At 38.1% G+C, this 12569-nt stretch overlaps 2 protein-coding genes across 3 annotated transcripts; one reads left to right on the top strand and one right to left on the bottom strand.

Moving 5' to 3' along the window:
* The first annotated feature begins 1184 nt into the window (after positions 1-1184).
* On the top strand, positions 1185-6012 carry LOC116306307 (uncharacterized). Its single transcript, XM_089033402.1, has 5 exons — positions 1185-1299; positions 1946-2992; positions 3108-3657; positions 4162-4478; positions 5669-6012. Exons 2-5 carry the CDS (start codon positions 1949-1951, stop codon positions 5873-5875), a joined length of 2118 nt encoding a protein of 705 aa, XP_088889528.1. The 5' UTR covers positions 1185-1299; positions 1946-1948; the 3' UTR covers positions 5876-6012.
* Positions 6013-7513: 1501 nt separating this feature from the next.
* LOC116306318 (uncharacterized) lies at positions 7514-11690 on the bottom strand. Of its 2 annotated transcripts, none has more exons than XM_031716351.2 (5): positions 11571-11690; positions 10033-11090; positions 9117-9678; positions 8701-9011; positions 7514-7797 (listed from the first exon to the last, which is right to left on the bottom strand). In XM_031716351.2, exons 2-5 carry the CDS (start codon positions 11074-11076, stop codon positions 7600-7602), a joined length of 2115 nt encoding a protein of 704 aa, XP_031572211.1. In that variant the 5' UTR covers positions 11077-11090; positions 11571-11690; the 3' UTR covers positions 7514-7599. The 2 variants fall into 2 exon arrangements, with proteins under 2 accessions (XP_031572211.1, XP_031572212.1); XM_031716352.2 differs by having other exon boundaries at positions 11506-11649.
* Positions 11691-12569: the final 879 nt, after the last annotated feature.

Here is a 12569-nt window from a genome sequence, read left to right as displayed (position 1 = left end):
TAATTAAGCTACAGTTACAACATCAAAACACTATTTCATTGAGTATCTGTAATCTTGTTATAAAATCTGTACTCAAACGGCCTTGCTCTAATAATTGAAAACACTTTTTTCCAAAATCATTTGGGTTGAGAATTGATTTTGATCTCCAAGTCCTGCAGATCCTGCACGAAAGTAGCTGCTTATAAATACGTAATAATAAAAAAATAAACTAACTTTACAAAGTATGAATGAAAAAACTATGAGAAAGTAACATAAGTCACAAACGTCAGTTGTATACTTTAGTAATTTAGTTTTCTTTGTTTCGTTTTTATTGATCTTTGCTGAATAGATGTTGTTTTTCAAGCCCAATTGATGGGATGTAAGCATTCCCAAGAGAGTTAAAAGACAAAAGCATGGCGGCCATTGTGGTACCGTTAACAATGGATGCTAATGAGAAATCTTTTGTTAAATGGTACCAACATGGCAGCTACAGTACCCCTATTAGTAAGAGTAAAGTATTAATAGATACAACAAAAAAGCTCGAGGCAATCCACATAAATAAAATATGTTTGCAAAAAGTACTTTTTTTTTTCGTTTTCTTTCTCTTTATTTGGGGGGGGGGGGGGGGGTAGTTTTAAATGCCATTTTAAAATGATTTATATCAATGTCTTTGAGGATTTATTCTAGCACAGATTTGTACCTTACCGGCATATTATCATAATGTTTTGTGGAACAAATGAAACTTCTCCAAATACGTTGAATTAACAAAGGTACGTTCCTAGTAACTCTTTCCTTTTCTTTTTTCTTTTTTCTTTTTTAATTATTATTTCTTGATCCATATTTTTACATCTGTTTTCCTATTTTTAACGTTCGTTTGCTAGTTTATTTAACTGTTTTTATTGACTTCTTTAGATTTGACTTCGTTCTGTCTATGAAGGGGGTATAAACAAAGCTTCTATGGAAAATAGACAAAAGAAAAATTCAATATATGACAATCTGCAGGAGGGAAAAACTATAAGGGAGAAAGTTCCACGCAAAGAGAAAAAAGACGTGCTGTAGAAGGTAAAATCACTGGATGCCAATTAAGCCTTGTATAAATTCAATTCAATGCCTACATGTATTTATAGCAATACATACATCAATTGAATCTTTTCAAATTGTTATCAATGTGTTGTTAATTAACGTCTTGTTTTGATGTTATCGTCAGTTTTATCTCTGTGGAGATATAAAGAGATCTAGGGTGAGATTTTTCTCTGTTTCACTTTGAGTGTGGGATAAGCTTGGAGAAGGAAAAACAAGTTGCAGCAAAGATCGAGAAAGGTAATTCTGAGTATAGCTGGGAAATGATAGACACAGGTGTGAGCTTTTTTGCTTTTCTCATTGGCTATAAATCGTGTACGTACAGCCAAGGAGTAGAGCTCTCAGTAATGCATCGAGTTTGTGTTGGATGCCAATAGCACGCAAAAAATATAGATAAACGAAAGAGAATGAAAGCAAGGAAGAATATGAGGACGAACTCGAGAGAGAGAAAACTGATGAAAGATCCATGGTGAGAAAGAAGGCAAAAAAGAAAAAAGAAAAAGAAAGACAGGGAAAAAAAGCACGAAAGACGAAATGTTAATAGCTTCCTTTGCTCAATGAAGTTAAAAGTGATGATTCAAGAAAAGCGGTTTGTAAGCTATTTGTCTCTATAAAATATCATACTAAATCTTTTATGAATTTTGAATTTTATTATATTATTATTATTATCATTGTCATTGTCATCATTAGTATTATTATTTTATTATTTTATCAATTATTATTAGTCACTGAGTCAGTCAGTCAGTCAGTCAGTCAGTCAGTCAGTCAGTCAGTCAGTCAGTCAGTCAGTCAGTCAGTCGAAAAGAGGGATGAGAAGACAATGATCAATGAAACTATGCCATATGTAAGTGAAATCCAATTCCTTTCTTTTTGTTTCTTTTCAAAGAAAATGAAGGCTCTCTTCCTTCTCATCTGCGTCACATTGTCGGCGTTCCCTTCTGCCGTGGAATCAGCTGATCCCGATGATCCTGTAGCTCAACTTAAAGCAGCTATTGATGGCCTTACTGCAAACCTCGCTAAAGGTGCAGAATCGACAAAGAAAATCGTCAGCGCTTTGGCCCGTCAGACGATGCTACAACAACTATTTGTAGAGGAAAGAATAAGATCTGAGGGATACTCTGGTGTCAAGCAAATCAGGCTCTCTCGAGAAGGAACTCGTAACTACTATGGCCAGTCTCATACCAGTTCAGGCAGCGTCCTTGCCATCCATGACCATTCTAACAATGACCGTACTGTTGGGATGGGAGAGTTCATTGGAGTCCTCAACGGGGTGGAGTTCCGTACAAGACACAATGACTATCGCTTGTACATGCCTCACAGAACCAGCAAGAAGTTACACGCAACTGAGAACATTCCTTTCCCAGACGTTCCACCAGAGGTTACAAGCAAGAGCAATGTCAATGAACAGATTGAAGAAATGCGAGAATGGTTCAGGGCATGGAAAAATCAAAACCACACCGTAAGAGACTATCGCAAGTACTTCAAGCCTGTGTTGTGTTATCTCGAGGGAGCTTGGACCAAAGCAGAAAGTAAGATCAATGAACCGTTCGAAAGTGACAGGCATTTTATAGACGCATCCAGCTGGTTTGACCTGCAAGAGAAAGTTCGATTCACGTCTTATACCGGAAGAAAAGATAGTTTAGAGAACTTCTCGTTTCTCCCCACAACAATTATGAATGTGACCGAAGATGGTGTTCCTCAATTTGCCCAGTGGAACTATCGCATCCTTTGCCATCCAATCAGCAGAGATCTACCCCTGAACCGATTACGAGTGGTCGATGAAGTTGGATCTCGATTGTCTGCAAAAAGAACCTATGGTGAGCACTCAAAGTCAAGGAGCGCACGTTTTCAGGTCAATCCCTTTGATGAGGACACTTGGAGCGAAAGAGAAAATAGAAAGCATTTCGGTTTGCTCGATGAACTGATGGGTGAGGTACGTACCTATGACATTTAGTTTGGTTCCTTATAAAGTAGCTGGGTAAATCCCTTGTTGGATTCCAGAGTTCAGTATCCAAGTCAGCTAATAATGTTTTCTATTTTATTCAAAGATTCCAGGAAAAGACAATTACCTAGGAGCTCTCTCTGACGAGGCTTTTGATCTGGCAGCATTATCTCTTGCACCTGGAAAACAAGGCGTCAAGTTGAAAGCTGATCGATATCATCGCTGGTTCAAAGCTGCAAGAAGAGACGCTATGGGAGCATCCACAAGACATCGAGGTTACTCCGACGAAAACCTCTTTATGGCCATGACTACACAGCCAAGAATCCCTGGGATGGACCTCACCAGATGCAGGTGGAGAAAATGCACAACGCTGCACCAAAAATGGTCCTACGCTATTCCACTTGAAATCATCTATCTAACACCCCTGAGCAAGTGGAATCCCTATGATATCGAGTACAAAGGAGACGCAAGATCAGAAAAAGGAAAAACTGTTGTAGCTGGAGGTAGAAATGGTGGTAATACGCTTAACAAAGCATACGACGGTACGAACAGCAGAACATTCTACCAGACACCGGTCGCGTTTTTCTCCGGGAACGAGGTTGGTTCAGGAGCAGCTGATACCACGAGAAATTCTGTTGGAGTCTTGGACAAGAAAGGTTAAAAACCCTTTTGAAAAAATTCTCTTTGCTGGTAAATGTCAGGGCACGGTTAGTTCACAGATTGAATAGGAATTAGATTAGATTTAAAGGACCTTCATGTGGCTGAAGTTACAGATTTGAACAAAAATCTGAATTTTGTACTAGTTGAAAGTTTGTTTACTAAATGAGAAGCGTTGACTTAGGGACGGAGCATTAGATAGTTGATGGGGGGTTGCGTAAATCCCCAAAAAAATATCGAGCAAGCACTTAAACCTCAATAAAATATCGTGCAACCTCTTCTGCTAGAAGAAAAATATCTAACTGTACGCAAAAAAATAAAGTGCAAGGGTTGAGCCAAAAAAATAAATATCATGCAACTAAAATTCCTGCAACCCCCCACTCCCCCCTCCCCCCCCCCCCCCCCCCCATCAATTATCAATTAGTCCATCCCTTATTGATTGCGCAATTCTTTTGCTCTCCGTTCGAATAGCCGTTTGTTATCGCATTATTTTTATTCTTCAGGTAAGTTGCGCCTCTGCAAAGCAACTGGAACACGAATAATCTTTCCCTCGATATATGGAATCGGCAGCGTGCGTCAACGTTTCCCCATCATGCCTGTGCACGGACAAGGAAGTGCGATGTGGAAGGAACTGGAAGCCATGAAGGACGTTGTCCTTAAATCCCAATCAAACGGGTACATCTTAAGACAACCATTGACTGCAGGCGGCCCAATACCTACTGAGCCACCGAGAAAAAACATCAAATTTCAGGTGATGACTGCCCTTAAGAGACCCATCCCAGGACCTCATGAACATGAGCTTATCCTCACTGCTGATCAGGTGAGAAAGAACGTCTCTTAAACGTAATATGTATTTTGTGCAGTTTTTTGAGTGCTTGAACCCAAGAAGACGCGCATGCAACATAGACACTTTTACCTTGGGCGAAACGTTTTTTCATTTTAACCCTGTCTCTTGAGAATAATATTCTGTGTTTGAGTTGGATCCATATTCTAGGTCTACTCATGCTCAACCGTTAAAGAAAGAAATAATACTCTAGTGATTGACGCGTGATATGAAATGGGGTAAACATTACAGCCAAGGGAATGAGGGTCAATACATCTCTAGGATGTTTTGTAATATATCCCCTTGCATGTGACGTCAAAGCAGCTCCACCTTGGGATCAAAACAAAAGGTTCCAATCCTATGGAGATTGAGATTCTTTGTTTTGACCCTCAGGTCGAGCTGCTTTGACGTCACATGCAAGGGGTCTATAGACCATTAGTGCAATTATCAAGCATAATAATGGCAATAAATAATGAAAACTTTATTGAGTTTTTCTCAAATACAATCGTAATTCTCGCTACTTATAGGTAATTTACAATATAATAATAATAACAACAATAATAATAGTAATAATAATAATAGTAATAATAATAGTAATAATAGTAATAATAATAATAATAATAGTAATAATAATAATAATAATAGTAATAATAATAGGAATAATGATAATAATAATAATAATAATAATAATGATAATAATTATAATAATAATAATAATGATAATAGTAATAATAATAATAGGAATAATAATAATAATAGTAATAATAATAATAATAGTAATAATAATAATAATAGTAATAATAATAATGATAATAATAGGAATAATAATAATAATAATAATAATAGCTGTTTATTCTTTAAGAAACAAACGCTCCTAATTACAAATTAATATATTAAAACAATTATATTATACTTATGTACATCAATTGATAATAAATAAGTACAAATAATATCAATATAAATATAAATTGAGAAATATAAATACTAATTAATTAAAAAGACATCTATTCAAAAATACGTTTTTGAAACGCTCAATCTTAACCTTAGGTAATATATAATTGTGGCTTCTTGACCGTAAAATTCTAGTTCTTTTAGGTGGAAGTAGATGTGCAAGAGGATGCCCCGGATTGTTAATAATATTATTCCATAGTACACTATCTATAAACCTGTTCTTATCTGTTTTCTAGATCGATTTCATAAAGGACGGTGGAACTCAGACAGTCACCACAACAACAGCAGCTAGTCATGAGCACACGGTGTCGGTGAAGGCGTACAAAGACAGCAAAAAACAGAAATGGGTGTTCTATATCAAGAAGTGTGATGCTAAAGACTTTCGTTGGAAAATGTGCTGGGATGAGCATCCTAATAGGTTGGTTCAGATGCCAGACCAGTAAAGGGAATGCTCATTAGAAACTAACTCACAGCACTGAGGGATTTTTGCTAAATTGTTTTTCTGTCGGGTATATTTATAATTCGCTAGTGTAAACACATAAAAAAAGCGTAAACACCAATAAAATAATTGATTGACTGAGATGTTTTGTTAATTGTTTTTCTGTCTATATTTCTAATTGCCTATAAATGTTTTAAAAGGATTGATTGCCTGATCATTACGATGGGAAAGTTAGTGAACTTGTTAGGTATCAGCCTAATAAAAAGACTATTCAATACAATGGAGGGTTGATTTATGGATGGGTAGATGGATGAATGGCTGAACGGATGGATGGACGGAATGGACGGACGCTAGTCACAGGCTGCTCTTGATCCCCCCCCCCCCCCCCCCCCCCAACCTTTCTAACTTGGAAATAGTTGTTTAGTATAAACATTAATATTCTTAATGACTAAATTAAATATTAATTAACTAATAATAATTTAATATTCTTAATAACTATCTTCTCGATTTTGTGATACTCCTCATACTACTGTTCAACATCTTAGATTCGCCCTTGTTAGAAACTCACTGCTGTCAAATGGTCCCCGTCAAGAGATTCTCTTGTCCCCGTTAATTATCGTACTTGGATAATCATCTCCTGCAATACCACTGTCTCTGATCCTTCCAAAGATGTTTAAGGAAGGAAATTAAACTTTATGATCAATGCATCGAGTATAAATATTTTCTTTGACCATTTTTATATCCCAGTTAATTTCGTTCTCGTAATCAATCTGGATTTTTGAAATATACATTAAAGCCCTTTGACTACGAAACCTACGGAAAAAGCCCACGTTACTTGAATAAATTCCACCTTCAACAGTTTTGAGCAAGGTAGCCTGAATGCCTTGCTAGATTCTTTACTGCTAAACGGAAAAACTTCTCGAACCAAAAAATCTGGAGAAATATCAAAAATTCTAACAAAAAATCCTTTAAATGTTTTCGGAATAACGAAAATATAATCACTATTTTTGACGTCATTTTCAAAGCCAAGAATCATTCTTTATCATCGAATTATTTTTACTTCAATTTTTTATTTAAATTCAAAAATAATGCAAAGCTAATTTCGGATCTCACTCTTGGTTTTTAGACCTTAATTTGCCGTCAATTCTTTCTATAAGGCGAGCAATGGCCGTTTTTCTGGAGGTATTTCGTCGCTACTCCATTCTTCACTTGTCAGCGTCGCGATGCATCACGGGAAATCCTTTAAAATTTCGGCATGGAGTCATCCCTTCCTCATCTTTTTATTTATTTTCATAAGTGTCGCGAGGCACTATGTCCAAACAACGAAATATCAGCCTCACAGCATTCTCCATAAGTCAAATATTCGAGAAAAGGCACTCCATAGATGGACAAAATGGCTCTGGAAATCTTCATTTCGAAATACCTCCAAATCAATCCATCTGAATTTGTGCTCTGAAATCGTTTTTATTGTGCATTGAAAAATAGAAGAATCGCGATACAAAACTTATTATTTTGGATACGGCTATCAAATCACAGAGCTAAAACTCACAGAATTTTTTACTGGTCAACTGACGTTTCACGTTTGCCGTGAACGTAAATCTAAAACTCTCTATTAAGTGAAGAAAAAAGAAACAACTACAACTGAAATGCTGATAATATTTATTGGCAACATCATTCATTACTACTTCATTATTTAAGCCTTTTTTATGGAATATAGTAGTGTTATATTCACTGGTCGGGCATCACAATAAGAGAAACGAAATGTCGATCCCAACATCTCCTATACCGCGTATCTTTACTGTCACATTTGTAGATGTAGAAATATTTACCACTTGGGCTCCACCTGAGTGACATGGTGTGGTCGTGGCCTGCTGCTGTACTCGTCTTCACTCCGTGGAGAATACCGCCAGCCTTTATAAAATCAACCTAATAATGATGAAACCATAGATTAATTGGCTGGAATAGGATGATGGGAGAGATAGATGGCATCATGGTACCAGGTGATACCGGGGAACGCGTGCAAAGGATTGTCGTAGTTGATCAGGGGGTTTTAGATTCAGTTGTTTATCGGCGAACAAAGAGCTATCATTTCACGATATTTTCATAAAAAAACTGAAACGCACTATTTGACTCATAGGTATTTTCTTTATAAGAATAGGTAGAATCTTAAATGCATTGCTAGTCCATGAAGTAGCTAGGAAAGCAAAGATTCAGAATTTTTTTCTCTGACTGTTTTCCCCTCAGCAGCTTTGTTGGACCGCCTGATCAGATTTCTTACTGCGCGCTGATTGGCTGGTTTTTGATGGGCTGTCAAAAAGAGATCACGAATAGGGTGGGATGATTTGGAAAGATAAATGGATGGTTGGATTGGTAGTTGCAATGGGAACTGCATAGTGGGATGTATTGATGGAAAAGAATGGGATTTATGGATGGATGGATGAATAAATGGGTGGCGGACAATTGATGGTCGGATTGTTGCATGAATGGATTATACATTCGAACTAAAAAAGGGTCAAAAGGAAACTGTTTTAGCACTACGATCGAGAACCAATCTTTTCCAATAGCTTTTAGTTAATATAAATCTCAATCTCGTACCCAGAGCCCACGTTCCTTTTGGTCAGCACCGAGAAACAACTGGTGCTGACTGACCAAGAGGATTGTGGGCTATGGGTACGAGATTGAAGAAATGGTTCAAAAGCAGCGTACGTATCTCAGTATTGAGTTAGGGATGCATTGACGTCAGCGTGGTAGGCATGGACAAATAGCTCATGATAAATTAGCCAATCAGAACACGCGGTTTAACTTAGCTATATTATAATGGTTACTTACTTGATCAGCGGTGACAAAAAGGTTGTGCGTGTGAGGACCAGGATTAGCAGCCGTAGCCAATTGTACTTGTAGCTTGGTATCTTTCCTAGGAGGCTCAGTTGGTATTGGTCCACTTTGCAAAGGCTCCTTAAATACATAACCGTTTGTCTTGGAACTAAGCACCAGGTCTTTCAGTGCGTCTAGCTCCTTCCATGAAGCACTTCCTTCCCCGTGGACAGGCATAATGGGGTAACGTTGACGCAGAAATCCCACCCCTGCTATTGGAGGGAAGAAGATTCTTGTTCCACTTGCTTTGCAGACTCTCACATTACCTATTTAACATTAAGCATCAGAAAATTAACATCTTAAAAAACTCAAATCCAAAACTTTACGCAATTATTATCCATGCTTTTCGATAACTAACATTAGGAGTGTACCTTTCTTGTCCAAGACTCCAACAGAATTTCTCGTGGTATCAGCTGCACCTGAACCCACCTCGTTACCCGAGAAAAATTCCACCGGTGTCTGGTAATACCGCTTGCTGTTGGTTCCATTGTAGGCTTTTTTTAAGGTATGGCCTCCGTTCCGTCCTCCAGCCTCTACTGTTTTTCCGAGCTTCGACCTGTAGCTCCCCTTGAACTCAATATCATATGGATTCCATTTGCTGAGAGGCGTCAAGAAGATGATTTCGAGGGGAATGGCATACGACCATTTTTGGTGTAGTCCTGAACACTTTTTCCCACCTTTCATTTTCTGACATCTTTGAAGATTCAGTCCTTGGACCTTCGGCTGTGTGGTCATAGCCATAAAGAGGTTCTCATCTGAATATCCTCGATGTCGGGTAGAAACGCCCATGGCGTCGTTTCTGGCAACTCTGAACCAGCGATGGTATCTGTCAGCCCTGAGCCTAGACTCGCGTTGTCCAGGAGCCAGGGAAAAGGCTGATAGTCCAAACGCAGTGTCGGTGAGATTGCCCTGATAATTGTCCTTTCCTGGCACCTGTGAATAGAGTATGTGCAACCATGTGACTCAATGATCCCTTCAGATATGAAAAGCAATGAAATAGCCGCTATTTTGGTCGATATAACAAGAAAAGCTAATGTGGAATGCTTTGTTATCGTCAACCAAGATGGCGGCCATGACGTAACATGAACTATAGCGGAACTATATCTTCTTACATTAAAATGGCCACGTTGAAGCATTTAACTTGCTGTAACCCGGTCCATACTATCAATTGGTAGTGAATTTCAAAATTAAAAATCACGAACCAAAGAAAAACCTCCAGTTAGTATAACGTTCTTTAGCACGCATTTAGTGTTAAGAATCAAAATCAAAGTTTTCTAAAAACTTTACCTCGCCCATGATCTCGTCAAGAAGACCAAACCTTCGTCTATCTTCCCGTTCGGTCCATTTGTCTGTATCGAATGGGTTTAGCTGAAAGCGCGCAGAACGTGTGTTTGAATGCTCCCTATATGTTCGTTTGGCCGCCAGCTGGGATCCGAGCTCATCAACTACTCGTAGGCGGTTCAGGGGAAGATCTCTGCTGACTGGATGGCAAAGGATGCGATAGTTCCATTGGGCAAATTGAGGAATACCATCTTCGGTCACATTCATGATTGTGGTGGGGAGAAACGAGAAGTTCTCCAAGTCATCTTTTCTGCCGGTGTATGAGGTGAATCGAATTTTTTCTTGCAGGTCAAACCAGCTGGATGCGTCTATAAAATGCCTGTCACTTTCAAACGGTTCATCGATTTTATCTCCTGCTGCTGTCCAAGCTCCCTCGAGATAGCAGATCACTGGGCGGAAATACTTACGATAGTCTCTAACGCTGTAATCTTGGTTCTTCCATGCCTTGAACCATTCTCGCATTTCTTTAACTTGTTCGCTGACATTGCTCTTGCTTGTAACCTCTGGTGGAACGTCTGGGAACGGAACGTTCTCCGTTGCATGTAGCTGTTTGCTGGTCCTGTGAGGCATGTACAAGCGATAGTCATTGTGTCTTGTGCGGAACTCCACCCCGTTGAGGACTCCAATAAACTCTCCCATCCCAACAGTACGATCGTTATTCGAATGGTCATGGATGGCAAGGACACTAACTTTACTGGTGTGTGTCTGAGAGTAGTAGTTACGTGTGCCTGTATGGGATTGTCTAATCTGCTTGACTCCTGAAGCACCGTCAGACCTGATTCTTTCTTCAACAAACAACTGCTGTAACATCATCTGTCGAGCCAACGTCCCAATGGTATTTTTGACTGATTTCTTTAGGCTTGCAACGGACTCTGTGAGCCTTGCTATAGGGTCTGTAGGAGGATCAGAAGCGTCAAACGAACGAGATTCCCCATCACTAAGAGGAAGGACCAACAAGACGACTAGTGGAAGAAAAGCTAAGACCTTCATTGCTATAAAGGCAACTGAAAAAGGCAAACAAATCAGTACTTTTTTCAAATGTAACCGCCATTGGTAAAGAGACTTTCTTTAAACTTTTCACGCCACCCTTCTTAAAATTGTCTCGAATGCTAAGGCTAACCGTGAAAATGCAATTAAATAAATGCCATAAATTCCATCGAGAAAAAGTGTGATTTCGTTTGTGTTAGCATCGCATCCACGACACTTTTGAGACGGTCCATTGGAATTAGAAGTTGACGTTATTCGAAAGGAGTAAAACCCTCGAAGCAAACGGGAAGAACCAACAAACTTTACTCTACTTTACAGCTTTACTTTCTTAATAAGCTATCTATCTACTCACAGACTAATATAAATCTTTGCTACTCTACTATGAATATACGTAGTACAAAACCTTGTAAATGTTATATAAAAATGATATACCTCGCTCTTGTCTAAGTTGAAAAGGACAAAGCCACGAAGATTCTCAAAAAAAATGAAATAATTACCTCCTTTTTCCCGTGGTTTCACAGTTCAAACTGATTCAGGGTGAAACTTGAAATGAATTTTTCTAACAACCTCAGCTTTTTATCTTTGAAACCTTTTAAACTTTTATACAAACACGAGGCTTTTCCAAGAATTAAGCTTTTAGTACGTGTATGGTGCTTTTAAGCACTATATTCTTTATTTAAAAAGTAGAAAATAGCTTTGAAACAATAGCATGTTGAGTTACCCTTTAGTGTTATGCATTTTATCTGTCCAAAGTTCAACAGCTGAGTACATCTTTTGGAGATTAAAAGTTTTTCTCCTAAACCTGTACCTTTTTTCTTAAGCAAACAGTTCTAGTTTACCATTACTTTGTTCTTTCTTTAAAAAACAAAGCAAGTCAGAAAAGGGCTCTTTTACTATTACTAGATAAACAAACTCTAGTCATTGACCAGGAGTCTTTTGTTAAGTTGTTCCAAATTTGTATCAATCTGTACGTGCCTGATTAAACAGGCTTGGTGTCTTCGAGATGTTAGTGGAATAAAAATCGAGGGATATATCTTCTTCGTCAAAATGACTTTTTAGGTTTCCTGGCTTGGTCAAGCTGCGAAGTGACTACTATGAATTCAATTAAATAAGTAGATTTAACTTTCTGAGTGATAGTTTCTTATTCACTGTACTTCCAAGTATACTTTTTTAACAATTCAAAGAAAAACTGACTTGCATCCATGAATATTGCATCCATTGTCCATTATAGCCTATAAACTTGGAATGAATCATTGCATTCGTCGTTGAGGTTCTAGCTATAAAGTTATTTTACTCCTCTTAGAAAAACTTAAGAGCAAACGAAGCCCAAAACAGTGTTTGCCTATAGAGTGTGATTTTTGATTCAAAAATCATATTCCGCACTTTTTAATTATTCAATAATTTTCGCCCTGTTTCTTGTTGACTATCAATGGATCTATTCGACTACAAAGTTAAAAAGAGGTAATTATAACAGGTGCGGATCCAGGAATCTTAGG

The sequence above is a fragment of the Actinia tenebrosa genome, unplaced genomic scaffold, assembly GCF_029948245.1.
Source record: "Actinia tenebrosa isolate PJP-AT-01 unplaced genomic scaffold, QUT_ActTen_1.0 PGA_scaffold1__47_contigs__length_23844297, whole genome shotgun sequence".
NCBI classification, from domain to species: domain Eukaryota; kingdom Metazoa; phylum Cnidaria; class Anthozoa; order Actiniaria; family Actiniidae; genus Actinia; species Actinia tenebrosa.
Note: the sequence above shows the minus strand (reverse complement) of the source record. Positions and strands in the feature narration are given on the sequence as shown.

Coding starts and splice junctions, on each gene's coding strand:
- LOC116306307 (XM_089033402.1), top strand. CDS start 1,949: ATGAAGGCTCTCTTCCTTCTCATCTGCGTCACATTGTCGGCGTTCCCT. Junction 2,993..3,107: donor TCGATGAACTGATGGGTGAG/GTACGTACCTAT, acceptor TTTTATTCAAAG/ATTCCAGGAAAAGACAATTA. Junction 4,479..5,668: donor TTATCCTCACTGCTGATCAG/GTGAGAAAGAAC, acceptor TCTGTTTTCTAG/ATCGATTTCATAAAGGACGG.
- LOC116306318 (XM_031716351.2), bottom strand. CDS start 11,076: ATGAAGGTCTTAGCTTTTCTTCCACTAGTCGTCTTGTTGGTCCTTCCT. Junction 9,679..10,032: donor TTGACGAGATCATGGGCGAG/GTAAAGTTTTTA, acceptor CTCTATTCACAG/GTGCCAGGAAAGGACAATTA. Junction 7,798..8,700: donor TTTTTGTCACCGCTGATCAA/GTAAGTAACCAT, acceptor CATCATTATTAG/GTTGATTTTATAAAGGCTGG.